General features: G+C 39.3%; 1 protein-coding gene across 1 annotated transcript in view; it reads left to right on the top strand.

Moving 5' to 3' along the window:
* The window catches only part of zgc:110366 (uncharacterized protein LOC550476 homolog), a 160,914-nt gene that overhangs the window by 63,530 nt on the left and 79,077 nt on the right, over positions 1-18,307 (top strand). The window contains 1 exon segment of the mRNA XM_063063934.1: positions 6,538-6,639. Within this exon segment, the coding sequence (XP_062920004.1) occupies positions 6,538-6,639 (102 nt within the window).

Here is an 18,307-nt window from a genome sequence, read left to right on the forward strand (position 1 = left end):
TGAGCAGGAACTCTTGCAGGTGCTACCGTTCCGGGTCAGAGCGGCCCTGGGAGCAATGACTGATGAAGGGGTAACTCCACTTTCCCCAAAGCTCTGAAAGTCCCCAATCAGAGCCTCATCACTGGTTGCAATTTAGAGTCATACCCAGGACACTAGTTTATTCTTGTGGAACATCCCATACTAATGGAGTAGGAATTCTTATGGCTGAAAACATGGCAAGAAGTGTTTTAGGACATTGGTCAATATCAGAAAGCGTGCTCCTTGTTAGATCCAGAGGACAACCATTTGATTTAGCAATTATACAAGTATATGCACCAAAAACAGATGGAACAAATGAAGATATAGATAAATTCTATGAAGAGTTTGAACAAGCAAAGAATGGATGCAAATCTCAAGATATTGTTATTGTCATGGGAGATCTAAATGCTAAAGTGTGCTGATGGAAATGCCATAGGAAAATTTGGACTAGGAGAAAGAAATGAAAGAGGTGAGAAATGCGTAGAATGGTGCAAGATGAATAATCAGGTCATTATGAATACCTACTTTAAAAACCATCCAAGAGGCTTGTGGACCTGGAATAGTCCAGGTGATAACACTAGAAATCAAATTGACTTTATTACTATAAACCAAAGATTTAGAAAGTCAGTGACTCAATGCAAAACATATTCAGGTGCAGACTGTAATAGTGACCGTAACCCAGTAGTTTGTCATGTAAAAGTAGAACTTAAAAAATTAAAGAAGCAAAAACCTGAACAATCCCTTGACTACTTGCAATTAATTAAAGAAGAAAACTTAAGACAAAAATTTACAATTGAAGTAAGGAATAGATTTCAAAGTCCAGAAATGGAATCTGTTGAAGATGATAGCAATCATGTAGAAATGAAATTTAACTCTCTAAAGGATGCCTTGGTAGAATCAGCAAAGTCAGTGATTCCTAAGAAAGAAAAAAGCACAAAGAATAAATGAATGACAGATGAAATCAAAAATCTAATGGAAGAAAGGAGACGGAAGAAAGCAAATCCTATAGAATATAAGTCCTTAGATAAAAAAGTTAAAAGTTTATGTCAAAAAGCCAAAGAAGAACAGTTAAAACAGGAATGTGAGCAAATAGAAAGAAACCCTATTACTGATCCAAAAAGGTTACATCAACAAATCAAGAATATCACTGGTAAAAAGCTCCTCTGTTCTTCAGGTGGATGTTTGAAAGCAAAGGATGGTATCATTATCATGGAAAAAGATGAGATTATGAACAAATGGACTGAGTATATTTAGGAATTGTTTGAAGATGATCGAGGCGAAAAACCCAAAATTAAGAAAAACATTGAAGGTCCAAGTATTTTAAAATCTGAAGTTCGTAATGCCATAAATAAGATGAAGAAAGGAAAGGCAGCCGGTCCTGATGAATTAGTAATAGAACGAATTATCATCCTTGAAGATTATGGAATTGAAAAACTTACTGATTTAATCAATGACATTTATGAGACTGGAATAATACCAGAAGAGATGAAAAAATCAGTATTTATCACTCTTCCTAAGAAACCTGGAGCAATAGAATGTGAATTACATAGGACCATAAGTTTAGTGAGTCATATCACCAAGATACTTCTAGGAATTTTGATGACAAGAGCTAGAAGTAAGATAGAGCTGAAATAGGTAAAGAATAATGTGGTTTTGTGAAAGACAAAGGTAAAAGAAATGCAATATTGATGTTAAGGATACTATCAGAACGAGCTATTCAAGTGCAAAAAGATTTGTTTGTTTGTTTTATCGACTACACAAAAGCATTTGATAAAGTGAAGCACAATAAGTTATTTGAAATATTACAGCAAACTCTAGATCTAGATTCGAAAGACCTCGGCCTAATCAGAAATCTGTACTGGGAACAATCTGCCGCTGTAAGAATAGATGGAGAAGTGAGTCAGTTCATGAAAATCAAGAGGCGTTAGACAAGGGTGTGTTTTCTCCCCTGATTTATTTAATGTGTACAGTGAAACAATATTACAAAAAATAAGAGACATCTTGGGAATCAAAGTTGGCAGTGAAAATATCAATAATTTCAGATATGCAGATGACACTGTGTTAATTGCAAGCACGGAGGAAGAACTACAAAACTTAATTGATATAATTGTTGAAGAAAGTGCAAAATTGGGTCTATCAATTGCTAAAAGACACAATGTCAGATTGTATGGTGATATCCAAAAAGAAGGAGAATCCTATCTGCAGGCTGAGAATAAATGAGGAAGACATAAAACAAGTACAGAACCTTTGCTACTTAGTAAGCTGGGTGACATCAGATGGCAGGTGCGACATGGACATCAAAAGAAGAATAGGGATGGCAAAAGACACCTTTACGAGAATGAAGAGTATACTGACCAATACTAAACTAGGCATGACAACCCACCTCAGAGTACTGAAATGTTACGTTTATCCAGTTATGTTTTACGGCTCAGAACGTTGGACAATATCTAGTAACATGAGGAAACGAATTGTGGCAGCAGAGATGTGGTTTTTGAGGAGGATACAAAGAATATCATGGGTGAAACGCATATCTAATGAGGATGTTATGAACAGAGCAAACGCAAAAAGAGAAATAATGTATGAGATCATGAAAAGGCAACATGGCTTCATTGGACATGTGATTAGGAAAGAGGAGTTAGGATGAACGGTAATTATGGGGAAAGATTGAAGGGGAGAAAGCAAGAGGAAGACAAAGACAAATGATGATGGAGACAGCAGCCAGAGAACTGGAAATGAATACCAACGAATTGATCCACTTGACCCGAAACAGGAGTGTGTGGGCCATGGCAGTCAAAGCTCAAACTGGGCACAGCACCTGATGATGATGATGATGATGATAATGATGACATACAAAGTCAGAAATTGAAATGTCTGAGTTGTGTATATTTCAATGCAAGGAGTATTCTAGGAAAGACAGATGAGTTTAGGGCATTGATCATCATGTAGAATTATGATATTGTAACTATTAGTGAGACTTGGTTCCAGGAGGGGCTGGACTGGCAGCTCAGTTTTCCAGGATCCCGTAGTTTTAGATGTGATAGAGTGTGAGGGATTGAAGGGGAAGGGATGGGATTACTAGTCAGGGAAAATGTCATGGTAGCGTTCAGTCAGGACAGACTGGAGAGCTCATCTTCTGTGGTTATATCAGTGGAACTGAGGAATAAGAAAAGGATGGCCATATTAATAGAATTATATTATAGACCACCCAATAGTCAGCAGAATTTAGATGAGCAAATTTATGTGAGATTGCCGACTGTTGCAAGAACCATAAAGTTGTGATAGTAAGTGATTTTAACTTTCCACATATTTATTGAGTGGGACTCCTATACTGTAAAAGGGCTGGGTGGAACAGAGTTAGTCAAATGTGTTCAGGAAAGTTTCCTTTATCACCACATAGAGGTTCCAACTAAAGGGATTGTGATACTAGATCTCCTATTAGGGAATGAGATTAGGTAGTTGACAAAAATTTGTGTAGCAGAACACTTTGCATCTAGTGATCGTAATGCTATTAGTCACAATATAATTATGGAAAAGGATAGGTCTGGTCCTCTGGTTGAGATTCTAAATTGGAGAAAAACTAATTGTGACGGTATCAGAAAGGATTTGGCAACTAGGCATTGAGATGGGTTGTTTTCCAGCAAAGATGTACTTGGTAAGTGGGAGGCCTAAAGTGAAAATTTTGAGAGTACGGAGTTTGTATGTTGCTGTCAGAATAAAAGGCAAAGATAACGGGTTTAAGGAACCTTGGTTTTTAAGAGGTATTGAGGCCCTGGTTAAGAAGAAGAGGGTACATAGCAGGCAAAGGCAGAAAGAAACAAATGAGGTACTTGAGTGTAAGAAATGCAAGAGAACACAGGAAGGAAATCAGGAGGGCTAAAAGATGGCATGCCGTTGCTCTAGCAAACAAGGTGGAGGAGAATTCCAACTTCTACGGATATATTAAGAGCAAAAGGATTGCAAGGAATAAAATTGGTCTTCTTAAAGATCATAGTGGTCACTTATGCATGGAGCTGAAAGAGACGGGAAATCTTAACTGGATTGTTTGCATGTGTATTTATTCGAGAGATAGGCAGTGTCTGTGGAAGCAAGGCAAATTAGCAGTGAGGTCATGCACTGTATACAAGCTACAGAGGAGGAGGTGTTGGTGTCTTGAGGTAAATTAGGGTGGGTAAATTCCTACGCTTAACAAAGTATTCCTTCATACTGTGCAGAAATTCCTGGGGCCGTTGAAGAGATATCTAAAATGTCCTTAGCAATGACTGAAATGCTGTGGAGGATTAGAGATAGCTAATATTGTTTTCCATTGTTTAACAAAGGCTCTAAAAATAAGAAGGGACATTATCAGCTGGCGAGTCTGACATCAGTAGTGGGTAAATTCATGGAAGGTATTCTAAGGAACTGGATATATAAGTATTAGGATAGATACAGACTGATTACAGATAGTCAATACGGCTTTGTGCATGTCTAACCACTATTATGGAGTTTTTCAAGGAAGTTACCAGGAATGTTGATGAAGGCAAGGCAGTGGATGTTGTCTACCTGGACTTCTCCAAGACCTTTGACAAGGTCGCTCGTGGGAGGTTGGTCTAGAAAGTTGGGTCACAGCATTAATGATGAGCTAGTGAATTGGATTAGACATTGAATTCACGGGTATTGAAGAGTGTGGTAGAACAGAGGGATCTGGGAATACAGATTCATAATTCCTTGAAAGTGGTGGCACAAGTAGACTGGGTTATAAAAAGATCTTTTAGCACATTGGGCTTCGAAAATCAAAATGTTTAGTACAGAAATAGGGATTTTTAGTTAATGTTGTATACAATGTTGGTGAGTCCTAATTTGGAGTATTGTGTTCGGTTCTGATCACCTATCTGCAGGAAAATTGTCTATAAGATTGAAAGAGTGCAGAGAAATTTTAGGAGAATGTTGCCAGAACAGGATTTGAATTACAGGGAAAGGTTGAATAGGTTACAACTTTATTCCCTCGAGTGTAGGAGAATGAGGGGAGAATTGATAGAAGTCTACAAAATTGAGGTTATAGACAGAGTAAATGCAAGCCACTTATTTCCACTCAGGTTGGATGAGAATTGGGTTAAGGGTGCAAGTTGAACTGTTTAAGGGGAACATGTGGGAACTTCATCATTCAGGGTGGTGAGAGTGTTGAACAAGCTGTCAGTGGAAGTGGTGGATATGGGTTTGATTTAAAGTTTTAAAGAGAAATTTGGATTGATACATGGATGGGGGGAGTGTTGAGGGCTATGGTCTGGGTGCAGGTGAATGGAACTGTGCAGATTAACAGTTTGGCATGGACTAGATGGGCTATGACTTTATGACTGACTACTTCTGTAGAGCTGCTGATTTTGGATAATATGTGAATCTGCTTCGTCTCAGAAGTAGCTTGCTTTGCCCACTTAATTTGGACAGAATATGGTGTAGCATAGAAATATTCACTTCCTTTATTGATGCTGAAAAAAATTAATGTGCATTTCTAGCATTTCTAGTTTATATTTTGGACTTTGAACATCTTTTCTTGAAACAGTTGATTGTTAATGGACCAAAATATTTAGAACAACAATGTTGAAGATAAAATTCTATAATAAAAAAAAAGTTCAATATCGTTTTAGATAATACAGTAGAATTTCAATAAGCCGATATTCTCAGAGCTGAGGTGGTGCCAGACTGGGATGTTTTCAAGACAGAGATGTTATTCATTTTAATATACTGATCCACTTTAAATACACTTTTAATTTTAGACTATTATTATAATTTATTCAGTGAACCTAAGACAATGCGGGATACAAAGCCAGGTGTGTTTCAAGGTAATGTTGGAAACAAGAATCGAATATGTCTAATGAGGCTTGGAAACACGACACCCTGATACACTAAGGAACAGTTTATAAGAAATGCTAGAAGCAGAGCCCTGCAGAGTTGATACAGTAAACCTTAAATTCTAAAACATATTCAAAATTGGAAGGTGGACTTGTTTATTTCACTTCTCTTTTTATTTACTGTAAATAACTTGCCATCATACACCAGTTTTACTTAGCTGCTTGCCACCGGTGCCAACCTGAGAAAATCTGATAATCAAATTGAATTAAATAGAGTACCTAAATGAATTAATCTAATTGTGAATTTCAAAAGATAATTGCAATCTTGCTTTCCCATGAAAAACTGGCAAGGTAGTTCTTTGATACTTCCAGTGATGTTTTGCTTTACATAGAATATTAGTTGGTGAAACCAAACAAAAAGTCCCATTTCTTTTTATGATGCTACATTACTAATGTTGATACTATGATTGTTAGCTGAATTAATTCACATGCTGATACAATTTCTTCTCTATTGTGCATGGGCAAATAGTGTATGGTTGTACCAAATGTTATCTAAACCCTGTCAATCTAGCTGTTATTCACACCAAAGGACCTTCGACACATTTTTGAAGTACAGTATATCCATAATTTTGGCTTCAGTTCATTATTTCTTCAGAGGATATGTACCTAGATATAGATATTCTTTTATTTCCAGATCTTTACCTTATGCACTGGCCTGGTGGAAATGTCCCGGGAAAAACTAATCGTGAACTTCGAGCTGAAACGTGGCAAGCAATTGAAGAATTGTATGACGAAGGTGAGTAGCAGCTACTAAGTGAATTATGTTGATACTTTTCCAAATATTATGTGCTACCATTTACACTTTTTGCATCTTAATATATATTTCAATGCCCTTTGTTTGGATAATACCATGTGTACTTTCCTAAATTGATTTTTAAAATATATTTTGATTTGTGGGTAGCAGGCTAAGAGTGGTGCAGAGTAGATTCAGAAATTGCAGAAAGTTAGTAATGACCAATTGGATGAGCAAATCATTACCTTTTGTTGCTTGCTCCTTCCAAATGTATAAAGGTATTTATAAGTGGGTGCACCTTAGATGTTCTTGCCGACCATTAACAATGAGTTTCAGGTCGCTGCCAGCTGATGTGAATTGAGTTGGATGCATTAACAGCTCAAGATAAAGCAGTCTTAATGTGGCAGCCTCATCTGAAGCTGCAAGAGTTTAGTGCTAGAATACTCTGCTCTTCATCTTTTACATTATTTATTTATTTTGTATCTGATGGTAATTACTAATGTCTTTCACTGTAACTGCTGGCAAAAAACACATTTCATGACATACATCCTTGATAATAAACCTGATTCTGATTTTAAAGTATACTTAAATTTACTCCTCAAAAAATAATGACGAGCTTCCCCTTAGTCAGATTTCAGTGTTGGGATGTGTCCTTATTCAGAAGACACCCCTTAAATGGGGAATATTGTAAAGGGCCCAACGCTGTAGAAGGATGAATGTTCTAAGACTGGCTAATGACAGGTGATCCTCAGAACAAGGTGATCTAATTTCACAGATAACACTCTAAAATAGTAGGAATTGCATTATTATACGTGGGTGAATTGTAGCAGAGTGGCTGGTCACAATCGCATTTCACTCAAGATTCAAAGTAAATTTATTATCAAAATACATGTATGTCACCACATACAATCCTGAGATTCATTTTCTTGAACTTCAGAAATAAGTAATTGTCAAACACATAGAACTGCGGAAAAGACAGGACTACACTTTTTTTTTTCACCATCAAGAGAAAATCTGCGGATGCTGGAAATCCAAGCAACACACACAAAATGCTGGAGGAACTCAAAAGGCCAGGCAGCATCTATAGAAAAGAGTACAGTCGATGTTTCGAGGCAAGACCCTTCATCGGGTCTGGAAAAAATAAAGATGAGGAGTCAGAATAAGAAAGTGGGGGGAGGGGTGAAATAAAGAGCTGGGAAGTTGCTTGATGAAAGAGATACAGGGCTGTAGAAGGGGACTCTAATAGGAGAGGACAGAAAGCCATCGAAGAAAGGAAAGGAGGGGTGCAGCGAGGTGATGAGCAGGTAAGAAGGTAAGGTGAAGGAGAGGGGGGCACTACTGCAAGTTTGAGAAATTAATGTTCATGCCATGAGGTTGGAGGCTACCCAGACAGAATATAAGGTGTTGTTTCTTCAACCTGAGTGTGGCCTCATCGCGACAGTAGAGGAGGCCATGGACTGACATGTCGGAATGGGAAGTAGAATTAAAATAGGTGGCCACTGGGAGATCCTGCTTTTTCTGGCGGATGGAGCGTAGGTGGTCAGCGAAGCAGTCTCCCAATCTGCATCAGGTCTCCCCAATATACAGGAAGCCACACTGGGAGCATCAGATACAATAGATGACCCGAACATACTCACAGGTGAAGTGTTGCCTCGCCTGGAAGGAGTGCTTGGAGTCTTGAGTGGTAGTGAGGGAGGAAGTGTAGGAGCAGGTGTAGCAGTTGTTCTGCTTGCAAGGAAATCTTTCTGCTTTCCACAGGGATTGCTCCCTTCACGACTCCCTTGTCCATTCATCCCTCCCCACTGTTCTCCCTTCTGGCACTTACCCTTGCAAGCGGAACAAGTGCTACACCTGCCCCTACACTTCCTCTCTTTCTCTACCAATCAGGGCCCCAAACAGTCCTCCTTAATGGCATAATGGCAAATTATAAGCCAATGTCACAATTGCTTCCCCATAGAAGGTGGTACTCCTTGTTTCTATGATTCCAGACTTCTCACGATCTTTAAAGTTTATAGATTTTTAAAAAAATTCTCACAGTTTGTTGACCGTTTCTAATTTCCTCAAACCAAATTGATTAGAAGTAGTCACTGTAATGTTGAAATTGCCGCAATTGTTATGTGACATTTCTCAACAATATGACAAAATCAGATAATTATCCGCATTTTTGCAACATTCTGATCAGCTTTGTAGTTTTTTGTTTATCGTTAATTACCTTGGTGACTTTTTCTTGCAGTTATTCATTAGGATAAGCCTAAGTCTCTCTATATTTACAATATACTAAAGCTGTTTGTTATCTTTTATTTTTATAGTTATATTTCAGGCACTTTTAAAGACTTTATATTTCTTGTTTTTTGCAATCTGCTTGATAACATTCTTATCTCCAGACTTTCTGTGGAGAGACCATTAATCAACTGTGGCTCAGTATGGTTAGCACCTTTTCATTCAGATATCTGCCTGTGATAAAAACTGGAATAAATTAAAGTCAGAATAATATGTATTTGTTTGGGCAATGCTACTTCCAATTTGAGGACTATAATATGTTATGTTATTCAAATGTACTTTGGGATGTTAATTCATTTTCCTAAAAATAATTTCTCCATCTACTATGCACATGAACATATTTGAATCTCACTTAAATAAGCAATATGCATGTTTTAATCTGGTGGGTAGTTAGGAAACAACGGAGGCAGTTATTTCTTTGTTTTGACCCCATGCCTGTGTATTAAAAGATGGCCTGTTTCCTATGACAAAGAATTGCCTTATTCTACCTTGCTTCATCACATCTGCTACTAAAACCTATCTTTACTAGCTGGTTTCAATCTTTCTGTTCTATGTAAAACTCTGCTGCTCATGTTCAAACTTCAGTGTGTGCTTCATGACACACTGGTTTTCATTTAAGCAATGCCTCATTTTAATATGTTGTTCCTCTCCACACCTTGTGGCACATCGAGCGGCAACCTGTACCATTCGTTAGCATTTGTCTGTTTTTTTTTTAACGAGGCCAAGTTGCTAGCTCGATAATCAACCCAGCACAGATGGAAAGTGTGCAAAGAGCCGGCCGTATTCGAAGCCTGGACCACTTGCTGGAAGTCCAGTGCAGATGCCTCTACACCAACAACTGGCTTTCAATTTAATATACTCGGCCTTTGCAAATCCCACCATGGTCCCAAACACCTCTATCCGTTATAGCTTTTCAACAGTATCTTGCACAACTCAGGTGACTGCCTTGCAGCTTCAGTGACCAGGTTGAAACCTGACATACGAAGTTTATAATTTTCCCCTTTTCCCACTGTCCATTTTCACCCACATGTCAAAAATGTGCAGATTGATAGGTTAATTAGCCCATTAAATTGCCCCTAGTGTGTTGGTGAGTGGAAGTATAATGGAGAGTTAATGTGAATGTGGGGAAAAAAATTGGATTATTGAAGGATTATGGTTAAAAAGGATTTGGCGTCAAGTATGAAGAACCTGTTTCCATACAATTGATTTGATGACTGTGATTCACTATAGAAATATAAAGAAATTAGACATAAACAGTGGCCATTTTATTAGGTACTGACGATACAACCATTGTTGGTAGAATCTCAGGTGGTGACAAAAGGGTATGCAGGAATGAGATATGCCAAATAGCTGCAGCAACAGCCTGGCACTCAACGTCAGTAAGACGAAAGAGCTGATTGTGGGCTTCAGGGAGGGTAAGGCGAAGGAACACATTCTAGAGGGATCAGAAGTGGAGTGAGTGTGCAGTTTCAAGTTCCTGGGTGTCAAGATCTCTAAGGATCTAACCTGGTCCCAATATAGCGATGTAGTTATAAAGAAGGCAAGACAGCGGCTATACTTTATTAGGAGTTTGAAGAGATTTGGCATGTCAACAAACACATTCAGAAACTTCTATAGTTGTACTGTGGAGAGCTTCTGACAGGATGCATCACTGTCTGGTATGGTAGGGCTACTGCACAGGACCAAAAGAAGCTGCAGAGAGTTGTAAATCTAGTCATCTCCATCTTGGGTACTAGCCTACAAAGAACGCAGGACATCTTTAGAGAACGGTGTCTCAGAAAGGCAGCATCCATTATTAAGGACCTCCAGCACCCAGCACCTCCATGCCCTTTTCTCACTGTTACCATCAGGTAGGAGGTGCAGAAGCCTGAAGGCACACACTCAGTGATTCAGGGACAGCTTCTTCCCCTCTGCCATCCGATTCCTAAACAGACACTGAACTGGTGACCACTACCTCACTTTTTTAATATAAAATTTATTTCTGTGTTTTGCACGATTTTAATCTATTCAATATACGTATACTATAATTGTTTTGTTATTATTATTTGATTTATTATTATTTTCTCTTCTATATCATGTATTGCATTGGACTGCTGTTGCTAAGTTAACAAATTTCATGTCACATGCCGGTGATAATAAATCTGATTCTGATTCTGACCTTGTATTCTGTCTGGGTACCCTCCATGAATATTGATTTCTCCTTTCGGTAAACAAATTTCCCCTGCCCCTTTCTCTATTCCCTACTCTGAACTTCTACTTCTTCTCACCTACCTCTTACTTCCCCCTAGGTCCACCCCTCTTTTCCTTTCTCTTATGGTCCACTCTCCTCTCCTATCAGATTCTTTCTTCTCCAGTCCTTGACCTTTCCCACTCACCTGGCTTCACCTATCATGTTCTAGCTAGCATCTTTCCCCTCCCATACTCACCTTTTTATTCTGACATCTAGCCCCTTTCTTCTCAGCCCTTTTCAGGTCTTGGCCTGAAATGTCAACTGCTTATTCATTTCCATAGATGCTGCCTGACCTGCTGAGTTCTTCCAGCATTTTGTGTTTGTTGCTCCCTATAGCATGTATTCCTTTCCTCTATTATGCCATTAATAATGCACAAAGTATTTGTTTAATAAAGCTCCTGTGAAATATCTGAGGATGATTTTGCAAAAGGAGTTAAAAATGGAAAGATTGAAAAAAGGAGGAGGAATATACTATTTGGCTCTGAATGGAGGTCCAGCCATGATTGTGAAGCATAGTCCAGTTGAACCATTCAAAACAATTATCATGGCTTATCATCCACTAACAGTCCCCCTTGGTGGCGTAATAATATCAGTGCCGGACTCTGGAGCGAAGGTTCCCGAGTTCGAATCCAAGTCGGGTTGAGCGTCGCGCTAGCAACTCGGCCTCGTAAAAACAAGAATAGCTTGCTACGGAAACACCATCATGACAGTGCCCCGATAACTCCACTGTCGAGTTAAAGGCTATTCTTCTTCTATTATCCACTAAAGTACTCTATTCTTGCTTTCTCCCTATATCCCTTAATAAGTTTCATATTAAAAAAATACATATACCTCATTTCTGAATATGTTCAATGACTTGATCTCCGTTACCTTTATGACAGACCTCCCTCAATGTGAAAGAATTTCTCCTGATCTCAATTATAAATGACAAATGTTGTGACCATCATTCTGTTGTCTGTAGTTAACAAAAACATTCTCACAATATCGAGTCTAACTTGTCCTGGTAGAATTTTATGGGCTTCTATGAGATCCCCACTTATTCATCCATAGTCTAGTGAATATAGACCTACCTGATCCCATCCCTTCCTGCCATCCCAGATATCAGTCGTGTAAACCTTCCCTGCAATTCCATCAAGGCAAGAACAACCTTCCCCAGGTACAGAGGAATTGCACATGAAACTGCTTCTTCCTTCTCTATTCTTTGGGTTCCATTCTCAGAAAAAACTCTAGCACATTTGTTCAGGATTTTTTCCCTGTCATAAATCCATGCTAATTTTGTCCAAATGCATTAATGCTTTACAAATATACTGCTATATCTTTTATAAAAACTTCTGTGATAGATATTCACTTCTATCCCATGTTTGCTAAGCTTGCTTTCTAAATAGCAGCTGCCATTTGAAAGGTCACAAACACTTGTAAGTAAACATTCAACAATATTTGTTTAACTTCTCTTCCTAAATGGAATTCAGTTTTCAGTTCTTAAAATATAAATGGAAAGCAGCTTAAGTTAAAAAAGCACTCTTTATGGAACAACTTTGCAAATAGGCATTGTATTTTGAAGATGCTTTGTCTGTAAAGAGTCACTGCACCTGCTTTATTAATGTGAAGTATAAGACCATAAGACATAGAGGCAGAATTAGCCTATTTGACCCATTGAATCTGCTCTGCCATTTCATCATGGCTGATCCATTTCTGTCTCAGCCCTCATCTCCTGCCTTCTCTCCATATCCCCTCATGCCCTGACTAATGAAGAATCTATAAACCTGTGCCTTAAATATACCTAATGATTTGGCCTGCACAGCCACTTGTGACGATGAATCCACATATTCACCACACTCTGGCTAAAGAAATTGCTCCTTATCTCCATTCTAAATGGACATCCCTCTATTCTGAGTCTGAGCCCTCTGGTCTTGGACTCCCCCAACATAGGAAACTTCCTCTCCACGTCCACTCTATCGAGGTCTTTAACATTTGATAGGTTTCAATGAGAACCCTCTCCCCTCATTCCACCGAATTCCAGTGGGTACAAGCCCAGAGCCATCAAACACTGCTCATATGACAAGTGTTTCAATCCTGAAATCATTTTCATGAACCTCCTTTGAACCCTCTCCAATGTCAGCACAATCTTTCTTAGATGAGGGGCCCAAAACTGCTCACAGTACTCCAAGTGAGGCCTCACCAGTGCCTTATAAAGCCTCAACATTATGTCTTTGCTTTTATATTCCAGTCCTATCAAAATAAATACTAACATCATATTTGCCTTCCTCACCACCGACTCATCCTGCAAGTTAACTTTTGGGGAACCCTACCTAAGGACTTCCATGCAACACACACGAAATGCTGGAGGAACTCAGTAGGACAAGCAGCATCTATGGAAAGAAGTGCAGTCGACATTTCAGGCCGAAACATCGACTGTACTTTTTTCCCTAGATGCTGCCAGGCCTGCTGAATTCTTCCAGCATTTAGTGTGTGTTGCTCGAATTTCCAGTATCTACAGATATTCTCTTGTTTGTGACAAGGACTTCCAAGTCCTTTTGCCCCTCAGATTTCTGAATTTTCTCTCCATTTAGAAAATGTCTATGCTTTTATTTCTTCTACCAAATTGCATGATCCTGTACTTCCCGATGCAGTATTCCATCTGTCACATCTTTGCCCATTTTCCTAATCTGTCTAAGACCTTCTGTAGCGCCTCTGCTTCCTCAGCACAGCCTGCCCCTCCACCTATCTTCATATCATCCACAAATTTGGCCACACAGCCATCAATTCTGTCATCCAATCATTGAGATATAACATAAAAAGAAGCGGCCCCAACACAGACCCCTGTGGAACACCAGTAGTCATGACAGCTGACCAGAAGAGGCACCCTTTATTCCCACTTTTTGACCCCTGCCAAACAGCTAATGCTCTATCCATGCTAGTTTCTTTCTTGTAATACCAAGGGATCTTATCTTGTTAAGTAGCCTCCTGTGTGGCAACTTGCCGAAGGCCTTCTGAAAATCAAAGTACACAACATCCATCTATTCTCCCTTGTCTATCTTAGAGTTACAGAAAAGTACAGCACAGAAACAGGCACTTTGGCCCATCTACATGCTGAACCATTTAAACTCCCTACTCCCATCAACCCGTACCAGGCCCAGAGCCTTCCATGCCCCTACCATCTATGTACCTATCCAAACTTCTCTTAAACATTGAAGTAGAGCTTGCATGCACCACTTACCTGGTAGCTCACTCCACACTCTCACTTCCTTCTGAGTGAAGAAGTTTCTCCTCATGTTCCCCTTAAATTTTTACCTTTTGCGCTTAATCCATGACCTCAAGTTGTAGTCCCACCCAACATCAGTGGAAGAAGCTTACTTGCATTTACCCTATCCTTACCCCTCGTAATTTTGTATACTTTGATCAAATCTCCTCTCAATCTTCTACTTTCTAAGGAATAAGGTTCTAACCTATTCAATCTTTCCTTATAACTCAGGTCTTCCAGGCCCGGCAACATCCTTGTAAATTTTCTCTGTACTCTTTCAACCTTATTTTACATATTTCCTGTAGGTAGGTGACCAAAACTGCACACAGTACTCCGAATTAGGGCTCACCAGTCTCTTCAACCATTTCAACATAACATCCCATCTCCTGTACTCAGAAGTTTGATTTATGAAGACCAATGTGCCGAAAGCTTTCTTTACAAGCCTGTCTACCTGTAACGTCACTTTCATTGAATTATGGACCTATATTCCCAGATCCCTTTGTTCTACTGCACTCAGTGCCCTACCATTCATCGTATGACTTACCCTGGTCGGCCCTTACTGAAATGAAACACCTCATACTTGTCTGCATTAAATTCCATCTGCCATTTGTCAACCCATTTTTCCCAGCTGATGCAGATCTCGCTGCAAGCCACAATAGCCTTCCTCATTGTCTACTACACCCCCAATCTTGGTGTCATTTGCAAATTTGTTGATCCATTTAATCCCATTATCATCCAGATTGCTGATATACTTGTTAAACAACAAAGAACCCAGCACTGATCCCTGCTGCACTCCTCTAGTCACAGGCCTCCCACGAGGATATTAGTCCCCTTCCAATTCAGGTGCAAACCATCTCTTCTGTACAGGTCCCACCTTCCCTGGAAGAGAGCCGAACTATCCAAAATTCTTATGCCCTCCTCCAACACCAACGCTTTAGCCACATATTAAACTGTATTATCTTCCTATTTCTGGCCTCACTAGCACATAGCATGGGTAAGAATCCTGAGATCACAACTCTGGAGGCCCTGCCCTTTAACTTAGCAACTGCCTCTCTGAACTCACTTTGCAGGACTTTGTCGCCCACTCTACCTGTATCATTGATACCTACATGGACCACAACCTCTCATTGTTCACCCTCCCACTTGAGAATGCTGAGGACTCGATCTGAGGTGCCCTGGACCCTGGCACCCAGGAAGCAACATACCATCAGGGAATCTTATTTACATCCACAGATCCTCTTTTCTGTTCCCCTATCACCACAGTTCACCTCTTCTTCCTCACTCCCCCTTCACTTCTGAGTTACAAAGCCAGATTCAGTGCCAGAGACCTGACCACTGTGAATTTCCTCTGCTAGGTCATTTCCCCACCCTTGTCCCCAACAGTATCCAAAGTGGTCTACCTGTTGTGAGAAGAATAGCGCAGGGGTATTCTGCACTGGCTATTTAATCCCTTTTCCCCTTTCTGTGTCCTGCACCTTCGGAGTAACTACCTCTCTGTAGGTCCTATTTATCACCCCTTCAGTCTTCCAAATGATCTGGGGTTCATCTAATTTCAGCTCCAACTCCTTAATGTGTAGTGTTAAAGCTGCAACTGGATGCACTTCTTGCTGTTGTGATCATCAGGAAAATTGGAGGTCTCCCTTCCTCCCACATCCCACAAGAGGAGTATTCCACTAATGTGCCTGGCATCTCTGCTGTTCTAACTGAGCAAATAATAAACTGCGGGGGAGAAAAAAGCCTCTACCTACAACTTTTTTTTTACCTTCTCTGACTCTTGAAGAGTGGAAGCCTAAAAATCTCCACTCTAACACTGATCACTTTAACCATGGCAGTTCTGCTTGCCCAGCCTTACTTAAATTTCTTCTTGCCAATCAATTCCAAACACTGATTGGCCACTGTTGAAAGCTGCAAACTGCTGCAACTCACTGCCTTTTCTACTCAATCGGTGAACCTGAGTGAGCTCCGTCTTCTCAGGCTTCTCATTTCCGATTGGCCACTGTTCAAAGCTTGTTATCCTGCTTGTTATTTCTTCAAAGAATGCCAACATATTTGTCAGGCAAGATTTTCCCTTAAGTAAACCATGCTGACTTTGGCCTATTTTATCATGTGCCTCTAAGTACCAGGAAACCATATCCTTAACAATCGACTCCAATGTCTTCCCAACCACTGAGGTCAGACTAACTCACCTATAATTTCCTTTCTTCTGCTTCTGTCCCTTCTTGAAGAGTGGAGTGGTATTTGCAATTTCCTGTTCCTCTGGAACCATGCTATAGTCCATTGACTCTTTAAAGATCATTACTAATGCCTCCACAATCTCTTCGGCCACCTTTTTGAGAACCTTGGGGTGTAGACCATCTGGTCCAGGTGGCTTATCTGCCTTCAGACCATTCAGTTTCCCAAGCACCTTCTCCTTCATAATGGCAACTTCACTCACTTCTGCCCCTTGGCACACTTGAACTTCCAGCATGCTGCTAGTACATTCCAGAGTGAAGACTGATGCAAAATACTTCAGTTCATCTGCCATTTCCTTGTCCCCCATTACTACTCTCCAGCATAATTTTCCAGCATTCCGATATCTACTCTCTCCTCTCTTTTACACTTTATATATCTGAAGAAACTTTTGGTATCCTCTTTAATATTATTGCCTAGTTTACCTTTGTATTTCGTCTTTTCTTTCTTTATGACTTTTTCAGTTGTCTTCTATTGGTTTTTAAAAACTTTCCAATCCTCTATAAGACAATGGGTTGTTTCAAACAGATAAGTTGACTTTTAAGTTGCTTAGTTCAAGGTAGCTTGCAGAACCAGACGGATAATATAATTAATCATTTCAATAACTAATGTGTTTATAGTTGAGAGTTCTGTATACAGTACTCAGAACTTCACTTTACAGCATTAATGGCAGCTAGCTAAGATCCATGTTTTAAAAAAATTGCTTTTACACCGCTTTTGTTAATAGGATATTTGAGGAAATATCACATGCTTGTGAAGGCTGGAAAGTCTATAAATATAGAGAGCCGTTTAGGCTTATTAGAAATGAGGTGAAGACCATCAAGGCTATGAAAGGAACACAGGATAAACAAGTTTCTTCGGTTTCTGCGATGGCAGCTTGTTTGTTTGCATCTTTGGTATGTCTTTTTGCTTTACAGATATTGTACTTGTTTTTTGGAAATCCTTAATCCTTATGGTTGAGAAACACTTTGTGCTTTGGAAGTGGTTTGTAAGTGGGATATGTTTAAAATAGAAATCACCTGTGAGTTTTAAGAATGTGTGGATTTAAACATGTATCACTGTAAATAAATGATCTGTGTTTTGAAATAATTTGTTAGGAGAGAGGACCCACCATTCAAATAGTGGGTATTGGCAGCTAAACTCACCATGTAGAATAAACTGGGAAGAAAACTGGTCTTTGAGGTTTGGGTAGTTACAGTATAATCTCCTTTTAGTGAGAGTAATTGTGGCTATTCATATCCTATAGGACTTAAAGTCTTCATCTGAGTTTAGAACTTTCAACAAGCCCAATACCATCACACTCAAAGAAATTTCCTGATTCCCTATTTTTTGATTACTAGTTCCTGGCTATTTTTTTGTTATTTTTTAAGTGATCTTACATTTGCCCCCCTCCAATCATTATAAAGTGCTTTAGTTTCTGTATAATTTTATATCCATTATTTCTTGGGCTTGTTCTTTTAACACTCTTACATGCAGATCGGATTTGGAAGATTTGCAGGTCTTTAGCATCATTAATTTCCCTTGCACTGTTGCTTTACTGATACTATTTTCATTCAATTCTTCCCTTTCTCTAAAACCTTGGATCCTTAATATCTCTGGAGGTTATATGTGTGAGGAAACAAAACTGAAGTATTTCGTATTGAATCGTTCAGCTATTTCTTTATTCCCAAGTATTATTCCGCTATTTCTGA

Source organism: Mobula hypostoma, chromosome 12, assembly GCF_963921235.1.
Source record: "Mobula hypostoma chromosome 12, sMobHyp1.1, whole genome shotgun sequence".
Taxonomy (NCBI): Eukaryota; Metazoa; Chordata; class Chondrichthyes; order Myliobatiformes; family Myliobatidae; genus Mobula; species Mobula hypostoma.